The 23335-nt window shown below is 44.0% G+C and overlaps 1 protein-coding gene across 7 annotated transcripts in view; it reads left to right on the forward strand.

The window, feature by feature from the left end:
* Positions 1-23335, forward strand: part of nek11 (NIMA-related kinase 11) — a 268705-nt gene that overhangs the window by 198245 nt on the left and 47125 nt on the right. For all 7 annotated transcript variants that reach the window (XM_068054185.1, XM_068054195.1, XM_068054212.1 and 4 more), the window contains 2 exons: positions 16629-16762; positions 18439-18499. In XM_068054185.1, coding sequence (XP_067910286.1) covers positions 16629-16762; positions 18439-18499 — 195 coding nt within the window. The remainder of the gene's footprint in view (positions 1-16628; positions 16763-18438; positions 18500-23335) is intronic.

The raw sequence follows: 23335 nt of genomic DNA on the forward strand, positions 1-23335 counted from the left end.
TATGAGGAAGACTTCTTTACGCAGCGGCTAGTAATGACCTGGAACTCGCTGCCCACAGAGGTGGTGGAAGCAGAGACAATCATTGACTTCAAAAGGAAATCGGATGGTCACTGGAAGGAAATAAACTTGCAGGGCTTTGGGATTGAGTGAGGGAATGGGACTGACTGGATTGCTCTGTGGAGAGCCAACATTGACTTGATGGGCCAAATGGCCTCCTTCTGTGCCATAAATTACTCTAAAAGGCTGTTAATGACATTTTCAAGACTAAGATCAATATATTTTGGTGAGTAAGGGCATAGAGGGATATGGAGAAAATGCAGGTAAATGGATTTGAGGAAAAGATCACTTATGATATAATTGAATATCAGGACTGGCAAAAGGGGCTGAACGGCCTACTCCTGTTTCTATGTATGAGGGAATCATAAATCTCTGTGGAAGGATAATCTGGATAGATTGAAAGACCTTCTTTATCTGCATTTATCTCTGTGAAGCTACTATCTTAAATGTTGGTCAAATACAACACCTTCTGAGGATATTTATTTTCAGATGTATGGTACACATTCCCTGCCTGTCAGAATCTTCTTGCTACAACACCAACATTTATCATTAACTTGAAGGATGAACCAGCTCCTATTATTGCACTGACCAACTAAAAGAACAAGTTGCTAAAAATACATATAAAAAATCTATTTGACAAATAGATCGAGTCAATTTGTCTCTATATTGCAACTCCACATGGGTGACCTTGCTATGTTTGTTTTAGAAGATCAAACTCCGGTGTGTAATTGTAGTGAAATCAGTGGGTACCTCATGATCACTTGTATCAGTGTTTACAAGGGCACTGGGATGGAAATTGGTATGTGTTGCACCTGTTATTTGGGTGTAAAAGGTATGCAGTGCATAGCACGTTAGCAATGGCAATGCCTGTGCCCATTCTGTATTGGACCCATTGCTAAATTTGTCATGCCCTTTTTTTAGGAAGCCTGTATACAGTCTGTGTATTTCCAGCATTTTCTGTTTATATTTCATATTTCTAGCGTCCACCGTGTTTTGCCTTTGAAACAAAAGAACATGGCAGCTGCAGACTTACATCAGAACTGAAAAATATAGAAACCGAACAATAGGAAGGAGGAGGAAAAGCTATATGAGACAGGAAACAAAATGACCGATGTGTGATTGAGGGGAAAAGCATGAGATAGTTAACTGGCTAAAATGATATCAACACGAGCCAATTGTGAAATAAATTATCTGCATAAAAATAAATAATGATGAAATAAATTAGAGAAATTTCTGAGGGAGGAAGGGAGTGAGGGGGTGTGGGGAAGGAGGGAGGGGAGGAAGGATGTGAGGGAGCAAGGGGAAAGAGAAGGGCCAAGGCAAGTAAGAAATCAAAACAGAAGAAGGTGGGAAAGTGGCACAGCATCGGAACAGGAGAAGGCCATTCAGCCCCTCGAGCCTGTTCTGCCATTCAATGAGATCATGGCTGATCTCTAACCTAACTCCATATATATCAGCAGCTGAGAAAAAGTATAGACCAGTCCAACACCAAGCCTACAGACACCAAGCCACCCCCGCCCAATTTAAATTCTTCCAGCATCTTTGTAAATTTACTGGGAAAGGTAACATTCTGCACATAACCCAGAGAAAAAAAAGAATCGATTCTGAATAAAACTCTTAGTCGGAAGGTTAAGTCATGACCCATCTCCCTCCCTCCTTCTCAGAAACGCCGACAAGCCCATCCCACATCACTTGCAATCTCTGCCGCAGAGAAAGTAGGAACTAAATTAACATCTGCAATTATCAAAGTTGGCATTAAGGCCAGAAGGCTTCCACGTTGCCTAATAACACGCTGTTCCTTGAGTTTGTGTTGGGTTCTTTAGGGAAATGTAGAAGGGCAAAGCTAGAGAGTTGGAGTGGGAGTGGGACAATACAGAGGTGTTTGGCTAAATGGTCAGCTAATGTATGTTTTCTCTCTCCAGGCCCAAAGGCATTGTTTTAGTTTTTAGAGATACAGCACTGAAACAGGCCCTTCGGCCCACCAAGTCTGTGCCGACCATCAACCACCCATTTATACTAATGCTACACTAATTCCATATTCCTACCACATCCCCACCTTCCCTATATTTCCCTACCACCTACCTATACTAGGGGCAATTGCTAATGGCCAATTTACCTATCAACCTGCAAGTCTTTGGCTTGTGGGAGGAAACCGGAGCACCCAGAGGAAACCCACGCAGACACAGGGAGAACTTGCAAACTCCACACAGGCAGTACCCAGAATTGAACCCGGGTCGCTGGAGCTGTGAGGCTGCGGTGCTAACCACTGCGCCACTGTGCCGCCCCTGTCCGGACATTGGGGTGCCTATAGGATGGTCAGGGAGGCTGGGGACAGCACTGAGTGGGTTGAGGTGGGTGATTGTCAGACATGTAGTTGGGGTATCAGAGCTTCAGCAGAGGTGGTGAATGGAACTGAAACGAAGTACAGACAATTGGGAGGAACTGAGATATTTGCAGGAGGAAAGAGAAAGGGAAACAATGACCATTCCAATTATTGAAGTTTCAGCTAAGTAGTCCAAATTGAATCCCAAGGCTCCCAACACAGGAGTAGACCTCTTTTTGGAAAACTTTCCATCAACATACGAGTAACACTATGAATAGGAATATGCAGTTTATTCAAAATTGATTCTTTTTTTATGGGTTGTGTTCTAAATATTACTTGCACTGGTGAGCATTTAATCATGGGAGAAAAACTCAAAATGGGTCTTCACGGAGGCACAAAATTTTGGAGCTTGACTAATAGTTTATCAGGTTAGGATTAGTGATTCTTCCTATCGTTAGTTCAGGATTTTTAACTAACTAAAAAAGTGAGATTTTTAATTGGCCAGTTTTCCGCTGCTGACATGTTCCTCATTGATGCTCCTTGAATCAAACAGATATTTGATTGTGATTTAACAGATAAGCCCTCATTTCAGCCAACTAATGTAATTTGTGTCTGGGAATGTGATGCATGAGGTGTACACCCTTTATTGCCTCAAGACTTGACTATTCCAATGCATTCCTGGCCGGCCTCCCATTTTCCACCTTCCATAAACCTGATGTCATCCAAAACTCTGCCGCCTGTATCCTAACTCACACCAAGCTCGATTCACCCATTACCCGTGCTTGCTAACCTACATTGGCTCCTGGTGCGGCAATGCCTCGATTTAAAAATCTCACTTTTGTGTCCAGATCCCTCCCTGGGCCTCATCCCTCCCTATCTCTGAAATCTCCTCCAGCCCTGCAATGCCCCAAGATCTCTGTGCTCCACCAATTCTGGCATCGTGAGCAGCCCTGATTTTGATCACTCTACCATTGGTGGCCATGCCTTCAGCTACCTGGGCACTAAGCTCTGGAATTCCCTCCCTAAACCTTTCCACTTCTCTACTCCTCTCTCCTCCTTTAAGTTGCTCCTTAACTAGATAACTACTGTGATAACGAGACACTTAGAAAGTAATGATATGATTGGGCAGAGTCAACAGGGATTTTGAAAGGGAAATCATATTTGACAAGGCTGGTGGAGTTTTCTGAGGATGTTATTTGTAGCATAGATAAAGGAGAACAAGTGGATGTGGTGTATTTGGATTTTCAGAAGGCTTTTGATAAGGTCCCACACAGGAGGTTAGTAAACAAGATTAGAGCACAAGGGATTGGGGATAATCTACTGGCATGGATTGAGAATTGGTTAACAGACAGAAAACGGAGAGTAGGAATGAACGGGTCATTCTCAGGATGGGAGGCAAGGATAATGCTTGGGCTACTATTTGGATGTGCTGACCAAATGTAATATTTCCAAATATGCTGATGACACAAAACAAGGTAAGTTGTGAGGAGGATGCAAGCAGGCTAAGACAGGCTAAGTGGGCAAGAACATGGTAGATGGACTATAATGTGAATAAATGTGACGTTATCGACTTTGGTAGAAAAAACAGAGGGTTGGATTTTACCAAGCCCCTGACATTGTGCTCCATGGTGGGGATTGGTCTGGAAGATGGGTCCAGCAGAGGTCCACCACGGACGCCGATGCCAGGAAGGCCCAGCCTGACCCTCCTCGTGGTGGCAAGGCTCCGTAGCAGCCCCGCCACCAGTGGGCGATGGGACCAGGATTTAAATATTTAAATTAATGACATGAATAAATTTAAATCAACTTGCCTTGAATCATCCGGGCCTTCCGCCATCTTCGGCGTGCCAACCGGCACTCCCGTGCCTGCAATTCCCCATCTGGGGAAAGCCAGTGTGACACTGGTGGGGAAGCGGGGTAGCTAAGATTTGCAGTGCGATGGGGAAACGGGGTCAAATAAACGTAATGGGTATAGTGGATGGTGGAAGTGGTGTACTTCAAACTTTGTGTGCAGTCTTGGGGGGGAAAAGATCAGATTTGAAAGGTAAGTGTTTTGTGGGGGGACAGGGCAAATAGTTAATGTAATTGTTATTGGGGCGTGGGAAAGGGGCACTAGAAATAATTTTGATAAACTTTGGGGGGGGGTGTATCTTTAAAAATTTAAATATGACAGCAGAGCTGGCTGCTCTTTAAAAATGGGGCCATGCCTATACATGGGCAGCTGACACCATTGCTGGCGACAGACATCCCGCCCCTCCAGATGATTTGGGGCGGGCGAGCCGCCCCGGCTATTTAAATGAGTCGCCGTGCGGGTGATCGCGGCGGCTCTTTTGCGTGCGGGTTGCTATTTTTTGAGCTCGCCTCCGAGATTGGTAACGGGCTCTTAAAATCCATCCCAGAGTATTTCTTAAATGGTGAGAGGTTGGGAAGTGTTGATGTCCAAAGGGACCTGGGTGTCCTTGTTCATGAGTCATTAAAAGCTAGCATGCAGGTGCAGTAAGCAATTAGGAAGGCAAATTACATTTTGGCCTTCATTGCAAGGGGATTTGAGTACAGGAGTAAAAATGTCTTGCTGCAATTGTATAAAGCTTTGGTGAGACCGGACCTGCAGTATTGTGTACAGTTTTGGTCTCCTTATCTAAGGAAGGATATATTTGCAATAGAGGGAGTGCAACAGAGGTTCACCAGACTAATCCATGGGATGGCAGGATTGTCTTATGAGGAGAGATTGCAGTAGCTGGGCCGATATTCTCTAGAGTTTCGAAGAATGAGAGGTGATCTCATTGAAACTTACAGAATTCTTACAGGGTGTGACAGGATGGATGTGGATAGGATGTTTCCCCTGACTGGTGAGTCTAGAACCAGGGGGACACAGCCTCAGAATAAGGGGGAGGTCATTTAAGACAGCGATGAGGAGTAATTTCTTTACTCAGAGGGTTGTGAATCTTTGGAATTCTCTCCCCCAGAGGGCTGTGGAAGCTCAATCATTGAGCATATTCAAAACAGAAATCAAGACCGCCTACTCCTGCTCCTAATTCGTATGTTTGATAGATATCTGGATACAGTTATCAAGGGATATGGGCATAGCACAGGAAACTGGCATTGTGGTAAATGATTGGCCATGATCTAATTGAATGGCAGAGCAGGCTTGATGGGCTGAATGTCCTACTGGCTCCTGTATTCCTATTTTCTTAAAACTTACCGCTTTGACCAAGTTTTTGGTCAGCTGTCCTAATATCTCATTAGGTGGTTCAGTGTCAAAGTTTGTGTGATAACACTGTTGCAAAGCACCTTGGGATATTCTACTACGCTAAAGGTGTTTTGTAAATGCACGTTGTTGTTGTTGTATGGCACCTTTGAATGAATGGGCTAAAGTGCAAAATTTTTAATTCTGTAGTGTTTATGGTACCTGAGATTACCCCAGAAATGTGGCAATCCAAACAAGACGTCATAATAAAAGCTTATAAACTGACTCAAGTGGCTGGAGCATTTCCAAATTTCCAAAAACTGTTTCCCCACAAAAGGATGCTGCGTAATTTTGCGTTCAGTAAATTAAGCTGGATTGCGGTATTGTAAAATACAGGACACCGATTGAAAGTAGAAGTGAATTGGGAGAATTGCTTTTTTTTAACCAGAAGATCATTTTTGCCGCTCTTGTCTTTTTTTTGGAAGGATTTTGCAGCTGCTTAATTAATTCCCAACTGGGAATGTCGCTATTGAAGATAGGTTTAACTCTTAAAAGCGGCTGTCAAAAGAAGAATGTAAAAAAGTTACTGTCCATTGAGTATTCTTTTCAAGTTAATTTAATAAAATTCTTCATAACTGTGAAGTAAAGACGTGAATATGTAAAATGGGGAGGTGAGAGGGAGTGGGGATTCCTATCAACTCACTTCTGCTTAATGACCTTTACTTTAGCTTTAAATATCATCCTTCAGTTCATTAAGGTGTATTTTTAGGCTTCAGTACCCAAGCGCACAGTTTGTAACGTTCTCCGTTAATAATAGGAACAGGTGTACACTATTCAAACCCTTGTTCCACTATAAGAGCATGGCTGATCTGTATCTGAACTCCATCACCCAGGCTTGGTTCTGTAACTCGATGGGCCGAATGGCCTCCTTCTGTGCTGTAATGATTCTATGACTCTAGCCCTTAATATCCTTGCCTAACAGATATTTTGTGTTACTCTTTTTTTTAAGGATGTGAGTGTAATTCCCGCGGTAGCAAACCACTTATTCATGCAGTGTGAAATTTAACTAGCAGGAATCGTTATCCAGTATTCCTATACATTGCTTAATCAACTTTGCAAAACATTATGCACACAGGAGGATTCAGTACGAATTAAAGGAGTTGTAATTGAAGGAAGACCTCCTCAGAGGCGATGTTTAACCTGCAGATCACAATCATTTAATAGAAATGTTTTTGATCAGATACTGGAACTGACCCTGCATACAAATAGGAGTGAGCTATTCAGCCCCTCAAGCCTGTTCCACTATTCCAAGAAATTATGGCTGAACTGTACATTAACTCCTTCCGCCTGCCTTGATTCCATATCCTTTTATAGCAAAATTCTACCACTCTCAGATTTATGATTGCAGTTCTTGAAGGCTGAACCAATTGTGTGGTTGCGCGGTTAATTCTGGATCCCAATCTCTACTTGGTCCCATCTGTGTTTCACTTAAGGATTTCTTTATTTATTGTATGCTGTCATTCAGTTTATCTTTCCCCCTCCCACTAATTATCATTTGCTGATCTGTATCAAATACTATTCACAGGGAAGTTATACTAAACTTGTATAGCACCTTGGTTAGACAACACTTGGAGGAATGTGAGCAGTTCTGGTCTCCATATTATAAAAAGGACATAGAAGCACAAAAACTATTAACTGAAGCGATAACCAGAACTGAAAGGTTGTACCCAACAGGAGAGATTGAACAGGCTGGGGCTCTTTTCTCTGGATGACCAGATTGTGCTCTTTAAGATTATGAAAGGGTTTGATAGGGTAGATATAGAGAAAATGGGCTGGATTTTACCAAGTCCTCGACATTAGGTTCCGTGGTCGGGGGAGGCGGGGGAAAGTCAGATTTAAAACTTAAGTGTTTTGTGGGGAGAAGAGCAAATAGTTAATGTAATTGCTACAGGGGGGTGGGAAAGGGGCTTTAGAAATATATTTGATAAATTTTTGGGGGGGACGCGGGTGTATCTTTAAAAGTTTAAATATGCCGGCAGGGCTAGCTGCCCTTTAAAAATGGCGTAAGTGCCTGCACACAGGCAGCTGACGCCATTGCCGGTGACAGACAGCCTGTCCCCTCCACCTGGGGGTCGGGCCGCCCCAGCTATTTAAATGAGCCACCGCGCCAGAGGTCGTTGAGGCTCTTCGGCCACCAAGAGCGGCGGTGGGCTCTTAAAGTCCAGCCCAATGTTTTCACTTGTGGGTGACATCACAGCTAGAGCCTATAAATATATGATAGCCTCTAATAAATCCAAAAGGGAATTCAAGAGAAACTTCCTCACCCAAACAATAGTTAGAATGTGGAACTCACTACCACATGGAGTAGTTAAGGGGAACAGTGTAGATGCATTAAGGGGAAGCTCGATAAGCACATGTGGGAGGAAGGAATAGAAGGATATGTTGGGAGGGTTACATGAGGAAGAGTGGGAGGGGGTGGGTCAGAAGGAGTAAAAACACCAGCAAAGATCTGTTGGACTGAATGGCCTGTTTCTGTTCTGTAAATGATTTGTAATACTTTGTAAAGTATTATTGATATTGTTCGGTAATGCTCGTTATAGGGCGGCACAGTGGCGCAGTGGTTAGCACCGCAGCCTCACAGCTCCAGGGACCAGGGTTCGATTCCGGGTACTGCCTGTGTGGAGTTTGCAAGTTCTCCCTGTGTCTGCGTGGGTTTTCTCCGGGTGCTCCGGTTTCCTCCCACAAGCCAAAAGACTTGCAGGTTGATAGGTAAATTGGCCATTATAAATTGTCACTAGTATAGGTAGGTGGTAGGGAAATATAGGGATAGGTGGGGATGTTTGGTAGGAATAAGGGATTAGTGTAGGATTAGTATAAATGGGTGGTTGATGTTCGGCACAGACTCGGTGGGCCGAAGGGCCTGTTTCAGTGCTGTATCTCTAATCTAAATAAATCTAATCTATTCCTGGTTGGCAGGTACGGCATAAGTTATATTGTAAGGAATGATTTTTTTTTTATTTTAAATGATGTTGATATCTGTGACAGATGGTTCATGTGCTCCAAGGACAATATAGTTCAACAAACCTGCAAGAATAGTGGAACAGACTCCCAGTAAAAGTACTATGTGGCGTTAATTAACACGCGCGACAAAGAGCTGGATAAATACCGAGCTCGGAACAAGATCAAAGGTTATAAGCAAGGTACTATCAAATGTTATATTGGAGCCCCTGAGCTGAAATGGCCTTAGAAATGTCAGACCAAGAAAATCAACCTGACAGGCATAAATAATGTATGATTCAGAGTTGGATGGGATTTCTGCTCCGTTCTTTTTTTTTTATTAGTGGCAGGGAAAAAAGTTGCAGAAGCTTTGCTCGGAGATTAAATTGGGTTTGGTGCCACCTATTGTAATGCGGTTACAGATTTTGACTTTGCTTCAACCATCCTTTATACAGCTCTCCCGATCGATTTCGATGGAAATGAAATTCGGGAGCAATGCATAACAGGCAGGTGATCTGATGCCAGCCGCGTTGTGCAATCACCTCAAATCAGCCACGGTTGAGTTGCTGACACTCGTGCCTCTGAGTCAGAAGGTTGTAAGTTCAGAGTTCCACTTCAGGCCTTCAGCACAAACAATCTAGGCTGGCACTCGAGTGCTGTACTGAGGGAGTGCTGCACTATTGGAGATATCGTCTTTCAGATGAGACCTTAAACTGAGGCCCTGTCTGCCCTCACATGTGGATGTAAAAGATCCAATGGCGTTATCTTGAAGAAAAGCAAGGGACCTATCTTTGATGTCCCGGTAAATGTTTATTCCTCAGTCAGCATCATCAGAACGGATTATTTGGTCATTATCACCATTGCTGTTTGTGGGAGCTTGCTGTGCACAAATTGGCTGCTGCATTTCCTCCACTTCAATGGTGGCTGCAATTCAAAAGTACTTCATTGGCTGTAAAGCACTTTGGGACGTCTGGCAGTCATGAAAGGTGCTATATAAATGCAAGCCTTTTCTTTCCAGTCAGAATTACTGCCCATGATCTGTAGAAGGCACAGGCTTGATGGATGAAGTCACTTTTTTATGCTCTGCGCCTTATGTCTCTCTAAAGATCTTGCTGTGTTCTGAAAGGGGGATTGATGTGTACTTGAGAAAAGTGATAATGACTTTGAACTTTGTTGCATTGCTTTGCAAAACATTATAAAATGGGAAAGAATCACTAAAGAGTGTTACTTACTCCTGGATATATATCATGTTGTTCTTTACAATCTATATTTTAACTACAAGGTTTTTTGCTAAAATTCTAATTCAAACAGCAGAATGGATAATCTCTGTTAGGAGAATGAAAAGGAGTCTCCTCGGAGTATCCCCCTGTCCTATTGCCATTATCAAAATGTCTACTCAGTTTTCAGATTGTGTTACAATTCACTTAAGTTTCTTTACTTCAGTCTCCAGTGTGTTTTTCCCTTAAACAATGAAAAAGCTTTCCAGAGACTGTCAGAAGGAACCGTCATTCCCAGAAATGAATCCAATACCATGATAGTGTATATGTTGTTTTTTTTATTCATTTGTGGGATGTGGGCGTCACTGGCTAGGCCAGCATTTATTGCCCATCCCGAATTGCCCTGCTAGGCCTTTTGAGAGTCAACCACATTGCTGCAAACCTGGAGTCCCATATAGGCCAGACCAGGTAAGGACAGCAGATTTCCTTCCCTAAAGGGCATTAGTGAACCAGGTGGATTTTTACTACAATCGACATTGGTTTCATAGCCACCACTGGACTAGCTTTTTTAAATTCCAGATTTGCTAGTTGAATTCAAATTTCATCATCTGCCATGGTGGGATTTGAATCCACAACCCCAGGCCATTTGCCTGGGCTCTGGATTACTACTCCAGTGTCATTACCACTACACCATCGTCTCCCCATAAATAAATAATGGAACAAAAAATATGTAATGGAACAACAATCCTATTACCTGACGTCAACCACAATAATCAAGCGAGTGGTCCATATTGGGGCCAAGATGGGACTCAAAATACTGCAAACATGTGAGTACAGTGTAAATGCTTTCATCGACAAACATTATTAATTAGGTATGGTAAGGTGTAGTGGGGTAGAATTTCCACTTCGGGTGTAATTGGAAAATTGGGTTCAAAAAGCACTTGAAATTTGCGCCGATTAGTTCAAGTTTCTGGCAAAAACATTTGCACAATCAACATTGTCCAATCTTCCCTGAACCAGTGCAATTGGTCAGCGTAGCAGAACATAATCGTTTATCTTTCTCTTTGCATAAAAAATACTCCCTGATATATTGAAGAGTGGTAACCTGGTGCAGTTTGAGTAATACAGTTGAAAATGGGTTTATCACAAAAACATACATTTTTAATCACGGTGCCTCGTCCACCATTTGAGAATGACTTGCTTTTAAATCACTGAAAAAACTTTTTAAAAAACTACACTGAACCATTTATTTGTTTCACCGGTGTACAGTAGTCAGTTTCTTAGTGAATTAAATATTTTTTTATATGTAAATTTGAAAAAAATATGCCTATTGGTGCCTGGACAACTAAGAAAACAAGCTCCATTTGAAGAGCTGCCTTGAACAGGCACAGTAGACACAACTCTCTATCCTCATTATTTCGATTTGGGGGCATGGCCAGCTTTATGGGCGGGGCCAGCTTTGGGCACAATGATTTTCAAATCCTCATTAAAGATTATGGAAACTCGATTTGCACCTGAGCTCCCGCGAAGGTCATTTTGTTCCCCTTGCCTTTTTTCTGAAGGATATTGCAGCTGCTTAATTATTTCCCTACTGGTTTCACGGTCAGATGTTTCTAATGAAGATAAGTTTAGCTCGTAAAAGCAGCTGTCAAAAGAAGGACGTAAAAAATAATACCGTCAAATTAATATTCTTCGAGTCAATTTAACCATAAAATTCTTCATAACTGTTAAATAAGGATGTGAATATGTAAAATGGAGAGATGGGAGGGAGTGGGGAGGGGATTTCCAACAGCTCACTTCAGCTTATGACTTTTCCTTTAGCTTTTGCGTCAGTTTATTAATATGTATTTTTAGGGTTCAAAACCCAAGCACACAGTTTGTTGCATTCTCCATTAATCATAGGAATGTAGGAACTGGTGTACACCAGTAACTGTATCTCAGGGGTGTCCAACCTTTTCATATGAGTGGCCACATTACAATTTTTGTCCTACATGGATGGGGGGGGGGGAGGGGGTAGGGGGGTGGGGAACAGTGAGAAAATTTCGGAAAGATAAAAGCATGAGAAATGTGTCTTACTATTGATCAAAACAAAGTGATTCCTGACAACGCAGCCGGCCACTGACGTCATCAGGCTGCGCCAAGGTGCGCACATGCGGAGACGTGCTCCTGCTCTCTGCGCGTGCGCTGCGTTCCGACTAGCCAGGACTGGTTAGCGCTTGCACCGATGACGTCATCGCGTGACGTGTGCAACTTCAGGCAGCGTGCCTGGTCAACCTCTGCGCATGCACTTTAAGTATACAGCAATGCAACGCTAACGTATTCACCTATTTATTTTATTTATTTATTTTTATTTAGAGATACAGCACTGGCCTTCGGCCCACCAAGTCTGTGCCGACCAACAACCCTGCAGTAATCCCATGTTCTCTACCACCTACCTACACTAGGGGCAATTTACAATGGCCAATTTACCTATCAACCTGCAAGTCTTTGGCTGTGGGAGGAAACCGGAGCACCCGGCGAAAACCCACGCGGTCACAGGGAGAACTTGCAAACTCCGCACAGGCAGTACCCAGAATCAAATCCGGGTTGCTGGAGCTGTGAGGCTGCGGTGCTAACCACTGCCCTCGCTGTTCTCTCTGGCCGCTCCGCTCTTTCGGCCGCTCCGCTATCCCCCTCGCTGCTCTCTCCGGCTGCTCCGCTCCCCCCACCCCCCCCCCTGCCACTGCTCTCGCCGGCCGCTCTGCTCTCCCCCCTCGCTGATCCGCTCTTTCGGCCGCTCCGCTGCCCCCCTCGCTGCTCTCTCTGGCCGCTCCGCTCCCCCCTGTCCCCGGCCCGCTCGCTCGCCCCCCCTCCCAGCCCGCTCCGCTCCCCCATCCCCGGCCCGGCCCGCTGCCCCCACACCACCCCCCTCCCTGGGCCCGGCTCGCTCACTCGCTTACCCCCTCCCGCCATTGTGTGCTGCCATGTGTTTAGTTCAGGTTGCCTTCGTGTGATTATTTGAGCAGCGTCATCTTTACTCCTGGCAGCTGCCTGAAGTTGCAGACTGTGACATTTTAGTGGCACATGCTGCATTTGCGCATGTGCCACTGCAGCTCCACTTAGTGGTAGCATTGTCAGCAAACACAGCCTAATCGAAACAACAAAATATGTGACTTTTGTACGTAAGCTTTAAATAAGAAGACTAATTTATTAACTTACTTTCTCGTCACTATGTTGAACACTGATTTAATGAGATACCTGGCATTGTTTTTGCTTGCACAAGTAGTCAGTGTCTGCCCATGCACTTGACATAGCAATGTGGAGTGTTCTGGATAGATGTCCATCTGTTAAGAGTGATCTTGATCTTGTTTTAACACTTTTCATTCTTGAAAAAAGCTGTTTGCAGCAGTATGTGCTGCCACACCGTGCAGTGAATTGAAGGGCTGGTTTTGATAGATTTGGATAAGACACTGAACATATTGACTATAAAATGTCAGAAGGACATGCTCTGTGAAAGATCTGTTCATGCTACTGTCATTTTGAATCTCAGTTAGTTCAGCCCCTGCAGTTGGTGGTTTCGTATGACAAATTTGAAAATGTACCCGAACACCAAACAAGAGAGAGGGAAGTGACTCTTAATTATCTATCAGAACAAACTCACTTCCAAACAGTGACAAAACTACTAACAAGTCAATGCTTTTCCTGACCGACACACAACTAAAACCTTGGCCAATCTGGGTAAAAGAAATAGGGAATACTGGGTAAAAAAAAAATGACTAACCTCTTTTTCCCAACAATTCCTCCCTTCATCCTCCATGCATCAGGAATGGAAACACACTGCTGCTTTGTGCCAGCCCTGCACTCTGAATTGCGCATCATCTCCCTCTGCTAGCACCACCCTCTGCCCTGCTCCCATTGGTCAGCACCCCCAATTGAGGGCACCAGGCTTCCCAGAGAGTCCTGCCTCCCCCATGCCTCGTACTGACTGCTCAGGTACAGGCTGCACTGCACCAACTCTCCGCTCACCTACTGTTAACAACTGGGGAACGCAAACGGAACAAAATCAATCTCGCCCCTTTCTGTTCACAAGTTATGAAGGATTGGCAAGCCAGATAGAAATCTTTGGTGGGCCAGATTCTGCTCTAACTTGTGCTATTTTTATCAGCTCAATCTGGGTAAAATTGGCTGAACCAGCACAAAAGATTGCAGAAACTCGATTTATGCTCGACACAACTTAAGTTTGAGTTTCCATGATTTTTAGTGCTGGTTTGGCTGTTTCACCCAGATTGATCCAGCTAAAGTAACATGAACAAACAGAAACTCTACCCCAGAGTTTCTTAACTATTGGCATCAGTAGGGCTGAGCATGTCAACCTCCATCCGAAACTTGGCCTTTGCAATTGACCCAGGTGAAGAAAACAAGATCAAGTTATCTTTATCTTATCTATATATATATTTTTTACAAATAGATTAAAGGTTTTAATAACAATGCAAAGGTGATTCCGTATGTGCACAACATGACAGGACTATTACATATAGATTCTAAAAATTAAATAATAGACATTCAATTATGATATACACACAGTTCATTCAAATTTGCATGTTTATGCTTCTGATCTAAGGCAGAGAAAGTCCCTTTACACTAAGACTAGTCTAGTAAGGGAAAATAGTTATGATAAAATGCATAACCGCAAAATTTAGATATAAACTGACTTGGCTCAATCAATAGCAAATGGAATACTACTTACAATCAGAAGGGGAATTCAACATTTGGTTTCTTAGTATAGGCCGACAATTCAACGCAGTGCTGAAAGAGTACTGGATTGTCTGCGGTGAAGTCTTTTGGGTGAGGTGGTGAACTGAGGCCCTGCCTACCTGTTCAGGTGGATGTAAAAGACCCTGTGGTAATTTTCAAAGAAGAAAAGGGAGTTCTCCTGACGCCCTAGCCTATATATTTCTCCCTTTGCCAACTCTATAAAAACCAGATTAACTGGTCATCCATCTTGTTTGCTGTCTGTGGGATCTTGCTGTGTACAAATTGGCTACACTTCAAAAGTAATTAAGTAGCTGTGATACGTGATAAGGCACTATTTCAGTGCAAGTTATGCTTTTACTATAAAACACTCCTACAAACAACTCTTCAATATTATGAGAATAACATGACATCAATGTAGTTACAAGCTAGAAGCATCAGATTAAATATTTCAAGAAGGGGGAGAATGCCTCAGTAATCTCCCAGAACCTCTGGACTCAGACATCATGTAACAGTAGAGCTACCTGCATAATCACATTCTGGCTTCACACAGATCAGGTTAAAACTAACCTCAAGCTCTTAGCAAGCTCAAAATTAAAAAAAAATAAAGACAATGTGGAAAGCAACACAGGTGTGATGCTGAAGCAAATTTACCTCTTGGCGTTTTGCTGATGGATGGAATGCTACTTTCATTGGCAAGTGTCAAATTTAGATTCTGCGGACTTGCATTGAACAAAACCAAAACATTATCTTGGGTCGGTTAGTCATCCCAAAGCATTTGTCAGACCACAGGTAGAAATCTGGTTGGTTGACATCCTTCCATCTACGAAAGATAATGGACACGCAGCAAACAATACATTTCGGTGGGGTGTCTTCTCTTGGTGCTTCTTTGCTGATGGCTGTGAAGGCCAATCTTGGCAGACAGGTTCTGCCACAAGTGCTGCACGTGAAGTTGCCAACTCACTTGCTGTGAGTTGTTGTTTTTGACTTTGGCGCCTGTTGCTAAGCTGCTGCAGCAACTGGTCATCATGGTTGTACACACCAGTCCACAGGATGTGTCGCCCTTTCCCTCTTTCGCCAGCTTGTGACTTCCAGGTGCGATAGTCGGCATTTAGGGCCTTCATGTCACGCTTGCAAGCATCATTAAAGCGGAGCTTTGGGCTCCCCACTGGTTGTCTGGCCCCAGCTACCTCACCAAACGGAAGGTCCTTGGGTATGTGACTGTCTTCCATCCTGCGAACATGTCTGATCCACTAATGCTGCCTCTGTTTTATTAGTGCCAACAAACTTGGGAGCTCTGCCTTTGAGAGGACTGCTGCAATTGTGATTTTGTCCTGCCACGATATACCCATAATGTGCCACAGACAGTGAAGATGGAAATTATTGAGCTTCTTTTCCTGGTAGCTGTAAGTCTCCCATGTTTCACAGCCATACAGCAGTGCGCTGAGAACACAGGCCTTATAAACCATCAGCTTGGTTCAAAGGGTCAGCTTGGTGTTATCCCATGTGCGTTTCGCAAGTCTGCCAAAGGTGGTAGCTGCTTTCCCTATCTGTGTATCAAGCTCTGCAGCAAGGGACAGGTTGTCTGTCACCGAGGACCCAAGGTAGAAGAATTTGCGAACCACTTCCAGTGAAGTGTTATTTAATGTGACCACAGTTAGGGTGACCACAGTTTTCTTGATGCTTATAGTCAAGGGGAACAAGTTACAGGTATGGGAGAGACAGTCCATGAGTCTTTGTAGTTGAGTTTCGGTGTGAGAGACTAGCGCAGTATCATCAGCGTAGAGGAGTTCAGTGATCAGGACTTTGCTTTTAGCCTTGATAGATTGTAGAGCTTGCCATCTGGCCTAGTGTACAAGTAGATTCCTTCCATATCGACAAAGAAGGCAAAGGTCTGGAGCATGGAGAAGAAGATGCCAAACAGAGTGGAGCTAGTACACAACCCTGCTTCACTCCATTCTTCACTCCGAAACTGTCAGCAGTGGAGTCATCAAACTGTACAGTGCAGTGCATGTTGTCATGAAATTGAATTTAATGGAATTACAATTTATTCTAGCGGAGGGGCAATTATGAATAGATAATGTGAAAGCTCATGAACTGTTTTAATCTTTTGTTTCAGAGATCCCTGAAGATCCAGAAGTGGCTGAAGAATTTTATCATGAAGATGGTTTTGAATCTTGTTCTGATGAAAACCTAGAGATGGAGCAATCAGAGGAAGAAACAGAATGCAACACTTTCAGAACCTATGAGCAGGTAAGTAATATTCCATTTGGTATTTCAGTATTAAACCTGGCAACATTTGGCAGATAACTGGGTAGAGGTTTGTGTAGCATAGTTGCACGTCAGCCATGATTTCATTAAACGATGGAAGAGGCTCAAGGGGCTAAATGCCTATTCCTGTTCCTATGTTCCGATGTCCCTAAGTTCTTGGGGAGGGATGAGTGGGAGAGAGATAGAGACAGAAAGGAAGAGCAGTTAGTGCCATGATGGAAGTAGGAAGAGGGTGATTGGAGTGCAGGAAAAATAAGCAAGTACAAGGCTTTGGTGCGACTACACCTGGAGTACTGTCTGCAGTTTTGGTCTCCATATTTAAGAAAGAATATACTTGCATTGGAGGCTGTACAGCAAAGGTTCACTAGATTGGTTCCTGAGATGACAGCATTGTCCTATGAAGAGATGCTGAGTCTATTGGGCCGATGCTCTCTGGAGTTTAGAAATATGAAAGGCAATCTCATTGAAACATACAAGATTCTGAAGGAGTTGGATAGGGTAGACACTTAGAGGTTGTTTCCCCTGGCTGGAGAATCTAGAACACGGGGACACAGTCTCATCGTAAGTGATCGGCCATTTAGAACTGAGATAAGGAGAAATTTCTTCACTGAAAAGATTAGGAATCTTTGAACTTCCCTACCCCAGAGGGTTGTGGATGCTTCATTGTTGAGTATATTCAAGGCTGAGATAGATAGATTTTTGGTCTTTCAGGGAATCAAGGGATAAGGGAAGCGGGCAGTAAAGTGGAGTTGAGGCAGGAGATCAGTCATGATTGTATTGAATGTTGGAACCGGCTCGAGGGGGCACTTGGTCTCCTCTTGATCCTATTTCCTAGGTAGGTCATCGTTGTGTTATAACTGATTGGAGAAGCAGTAGAAAAGTAAGAGGATGAGGTTGCTAGCACAGTAACTCATTGAATGATATAGGGTTAAGTGACCTACCTGTGAACCACAATCCTTTTCACCAAATAGAATGTCACAAAATTTATCTGCAGTTTCTTTTAAGTCTGTCTCTGTTGTCCATTCTATTTTATTTCTTTCCTTAGAGGTTATTATAAATTGCAATTATATCCTTGGCTGGCTGACAATTATTGCTGCATTATATCTGTATTTATTTAAAGCTCAAAAATGGGTTCTCAGTGTAAGTGGACGTATATATTAGACTTAAGGATTTTTTTTCTTTAAAGCTCAGCTGAGTAAAACCTACAGAGTAATATTCCTTCTTAGGAAAGGCATTTTGCGTGCTAATATATTTCTGCAATGGGCAGTTGGATCTAACACCTATGCTCAGTTCTCTTAATCAAATATTTCAGTCATTGAAGTGAAGACGTAATTAGGAGTCAATTTTCTACCATTCAGTGAACAAGATTTTCAGACTAATTTGGCATTTTTCAAAGAAGCTGACGATTGTATAGGGCTCACAAGTAACAATGAGCATGGAGCTTATTGCTGTAATAATGTTTTGCAAAGTGTCTGGGGTTTACAATAATTCTTGGGTTATCTGATGTCTACAAGCTTTGACAATGTAATGACTTTTGGAGACAGACATTGTTAAGTAGACTGGATGGAAAGTATTGCAGTAATCAATAGTCGATCCGGCTGTCTGTCTCTCTGATGTGCTGTGCATGGCTTACCCTTGCTGTATTCTTGTTCTTCCAGGACACTGATGTTGAGGCCCTGGTAAGGTGCATGGAGGATGTACTGGACAGCAGATCATTAGGTGAGCCCTTGCCCCACCCGTATTACCACTAGCACCCAACTAACGTGGCTAATCCATTTATTGTGAATTCAGTATCTAATGCAGCAGTACAAAGTGGCCGTTTTCTAATGAAATCATTTCTTTTCTGACAACAATTCACACCATTAGGAACGAACTGATTATTTACTAGCCATTTTTGCAATAGCCGCACCACACAATTGCCAAGCAATGATTATCTCCAATAAAAATCTATCCATCTCCGTTTGGCATTCAATAGCTTTAACATTGCTGTATCCCCAACCATCAACAGCTTCTGGGTTATCATTGACCAGAAACTTAATTGGACCAGCCATATAAATACTGTGGCTACAAGAGGAGATCAGAGGCTGGGAATTCTTTGACAAGTAATTCACCTTCTGACTCCCCAAAGTCAGTCCACCATCAACAAGGCACAATTCAGGAGTGTGATGGATTACTCCCCACTTGCCTGGATGGGTGCATCTCCAACAACACTCTAGAAGCTCGACATCGTCCAGGACAAAGCAGCCCGCTTGATTTGCACCCCATCCACCACCATACGTATTCACTTCCTCCACCACAGGCGCACAGTGGCAGGAGTGTGTACCATCTACAAGATGCAATGCAGCAACGCACCAAGGCTCCTTTCAACAGCATCTTCCACACCCGCGACCTCTACCAACCAGAAGGACAAGGGCAGCAGATGCATGGGAACACCACCGCCTGCAAGTCCCCCTCCAAGCCATACACCACCCTGACTTGGAACTATATCGCCGTTCCTTCACTGTTGCTGGGTCAAAATACTGGAACTCCCCTGCTAACAGCACTGTGGGTGTACCTACACCATATGTACTACAGTGGTTCAAGAAGGCGGCTCACCACCACCTTCTCTGGGGCAATTATGGATGAACTATAAATACTGACCTTGCCAGCGATGTTCACATCCCATGAATGAATTAAAAAAAAATCCAACTCAGGATTCAGTTCCGACAATTTTTTGTGCACAATAGTAGAAACCACGGGCTGCATGTTCAGACCTTGCCTGTAAAGCGTAATTGTTCTCTTTCATTCCAAGCCTCATGGCTCCGTTTACAACACAAACCCTTTCCCAGCATCTAGAAAAAATCTATAGGAACAGGATTCATCCCCTTGAGCCTGTTCCACCATGCAATGAAATTATGGCTGATCTGTATCCTAACTCTACACACCCACCTTGGCTCCCTATCCCTTTAGGCCCTTGGCTAGCAAAAAATCCATAGAAACATAGGAACAGGAGTAGGGCATTCAACAACTCAAAATTGTGCAACTTCTCAGTCATCCCTCTTCCTTAGAATCTATAGTTGTTACTTTTACAAGGCACTCACAGGGAGCATCGATCGGGAACTTTTGGGTTCGTGTAGATTTTCCATTCATTTGACGTAAAGAACAAAAAAAAATCAAGAGACAGTGGGCCGGGGATTTCTCAAACAGACCTGCCCGGTCAGCCATTGGGAGCAACTGGCCATTGGGAGTAGATGGCCATGCATTCAGCTCATTAAAGTGCAAGCTTGCCTGACCTAACCACTACCCTTTGTTGTCTTGTTTTTAGCCTGCTTTTACTCTTTTCAACCTATGCTGTATCACATAATACAGGCTTTAGCATTTCACCTGGATTTCTCGGGCTGCATTTTAAGACTCCACCGCTGAAGCAGGCGGCGGACGTAAAAAATGCGGCTCGCCCACATGGGCACTGGATCATGAAGCTGCCGCGATTTCAAATGCGGTGGCTCATTTGCATGGCTGTGGCGTCTGCCCCGCCCCCCCCCCGCGATGACGTAGACAACGGAGTCCGGCGCCAATGCACAGGCGCAGCCGCCATTTTTAAAGGGCTTACAGCCCTCAATGCACATTTAAAATTTAAAGGGACAGGAAAGTTTAAGTTTCTTAAAACTAAATAAATAAACGTACCATGCACCCTCCCACTCCCCAATGGTAAATCACAACATTCCTGCCCTTTTCCCTCCCGGATATTTAAAATTTGACCTTCTCCCCCCACCCCAGCCCCAAAGTTCGGCACCTCTGCCCTTTACCCCTTCCCATCACCTCCCCCACCCCCCCCCCCCGACCAATCCACAGCGTTGTAACCCTGCTCCCCCATCCTCCACACACAAATGGTGGTCCCGTCGCAGAGTGGCGGGGCGGCCGCCATGAGGCCTCACCGCTGCCGCCGAGGTCGGCATGGGGCCTGTCGCCGTTGGGGTCAGCGGCGGGCGTCCCCCGCACCGATCTTCACTGCCCTCGCCAACATTCCCGATGGCGGAGTGGCTTTAAAATCCAGCCCCTCTTCTTTTAAATAAAAAATACATTCTTTCTCTTTCCCCCATTGCAAATTCGCAGCAGCTGAACATCTATCATTTTTTATAAATGTGCTGTAAAATATCACAGTATGGGATGCTACATGAGTGACTGACAATTTTGATGAAACGGAGAGAAAGCCACAAATTTGAGTTCAGTTACAGTTAAGCACTCGGCTCATAAGAATAAAGTACATCAGAAAAACAGTAAAAGCTTTGTTATCTGGCACTTTACCAACCAGCAAGCTCCATTATCCCCAGAATTTCCAAAATCTCCCAAAGCTCTCCTGGGCCCAGTTTTCCTGAGTGCAGTCGATTGTTCTCGGCAGTAGCTAATGATGCTCGTTGGAAAGGGCTGATTCTGACGTATAATATAAGTATATTGGTGCACTGACCCGGAAGGATTAAGGGAAAATTAAAAATCGCCTTTCTAGTGCTGGGCCCTCGGGATCCTTCGGGCTTCCAGCGATAACTTCGCAACGGAATATCAGATCTCCACCCGCCTCGGTAAGTCCAACTCTTGATTAACTGGAATTTTTGATTATCCGGCACCTCTCGTGTCCGGCAATGCCGGACAACAAAGCTTTTACTCTAGTTGGAAGAGTAGGCCATTCGGCCCCTCGTGCCTGCTCCACCATTCAATAAGATCATGGTTGAATGTCTACATCAACTCCGCTTCCTTGCCCTATTCACATAGCGCTTGATTCCATTAGTGCTCAAGAATCTATTAATCTTGCATGTACCCAACAACTGAGCATCCACAGCTCTCTGAGATAGAGAAGTCCAAAGATTCACAGCCCTCTGAGTGAAGAAATTTCTCCTCATCTCAGTTCTAAATGGTTGACCCTTTATCCTGAGACTATGACCCCAAGATCTAGACTCTCCAACCAGGGGAAACAGCCTCCCAGCAACTACCTCGTCAAACCGTCTTAGCTCATCCTAAAATTGCAGCATTATCAACCGAAATTGGAAAGAAACTTTATTCTGAGAAGCATCTGAACTATCTCATTCTTCCTGCTGGTAACCTTAGCAAATAAAATCAACTACAAAGCCTGAATTTAATTGGACACCGCCAATGTTCAGTAAGTACACAGAGAGTAAGTATTTTATGACTTGAGGCACCAATTTTCGCAGAAGCATAAGTCACATTCTACTGCACGTCAGTAATGCTTCACTTATTTGTAGTCAGGGCCAGAATATATAAAAGAAAAAAGAAAGACTTGCATTTATATAGGGCCACAGGACATCCCAAAGTGTTGTACAGTCAATGAAGTAAGGTTGAACTGTAGTCACTGTTGTAATGTAGGAAACGTGGTAGAGAAGTTTGCACACAGCAAGCTCCCACAAACAGCAATGCAATAATGACCGGATAATCTGTTTTTGTGATGTTGATTGAGGAATAAATATTGGCCAGAACACATGGAACTCCCTTGTTCTTGAAAATAGTGGCATGGAATCTTATATGCCTACCTGAGGGGCAGCCAGGGCCTCGGTTTAACACCTCATCTGAAAGGCGGCACCTCCAACAGTGCAGCACTCCCTCAGTATTGAACGGGAGCGTAAGCCTACATTTCTGTGCTCAAGTTTCTAGAGTGGGACTTGAACCCACATATCTTGTTATAATGCGGACCAGGCTTATAATAAGCCTGATGGTAATAAACCCACACAAAAAACGGCACAACAGAAACGTTCCCCCCCAAACCCCGAAAAATATTTGTATCACAGACTGTTAGCCTGTGTGCAAGCAGTTTCTGTTTGACTTTCACCAGCTGCTCAGTCTTTCAGAGTACAGTAGGAGATAATATAAAGGCATTTAGAGGCCTAGGTTACTTATCCGCAAAGGTTAGAGGGCTCTCCGCTTCTTCCTTGAACAGAGGCCCAACCAGTCCCAATCCACCACTACCCTCCTCCGCCCGGCTGAACTTGCTCTCACATTGAACAACTTCTCCTTAAACTCCACTCATTTCCTTCAAGTAAAAGGTTTTGCTATGGGTACCGCATGGGTCCTAGTTATGCCTGTCTTTTAGTGGGATATGTCAAACATTCTTTGTTCCAGTCCTACTCAGGCCCCCTCCTCCAACTCTTTTTCCGGTACATTGATGACTGTACCGGTGCCATTTTCTACTCCCGCCCCGAACTGGAAAACTTTATCAACTTTGCTTCTAATTTTTACCCTTCTCTCACCTTTACATGGTCCATCTCTGACACTTCCCTTCCCTTCCTCGACTTCTCTATCTCCATCTCTGGGGATAGGCTGTCCACTAATATTCATTATAAGCCCACTGACTCCCACAGCTACCTCGACTACACTGACTCTATTAAGGACTCCATTCATTCTCCCAGTTTCTCCATCTCTGATGCATCTACTCTGATGATGCAATCTTCCACAGCGCTTCTGATATGTCTTTCTTTTTCCTCAACCGAGGATTCCCCCCCCACTGTTGTTGACAGGGCCCTCAACCGTGTACGTCCCATTTCCCGCACCGCTACCCTCACCCCTTCCCCT

The sequence above is a fragment of the Heterodontus francisci genome, chromosome 2 (assembly GCF_036365525.1).
Source record: "Heterodontus francisci isolate sHetFra1 chromosome 2, sHetFra1.hap1, whole genome shotgun sequence".
Classification (NCBI taxonomy): domain Eukaryota; kingdom Metazoa; phylum Chordata; class Chondrichthyes; order Heterodontiformes; family Heterodontidae; genus Heterodontus; species Heterodontus francisci.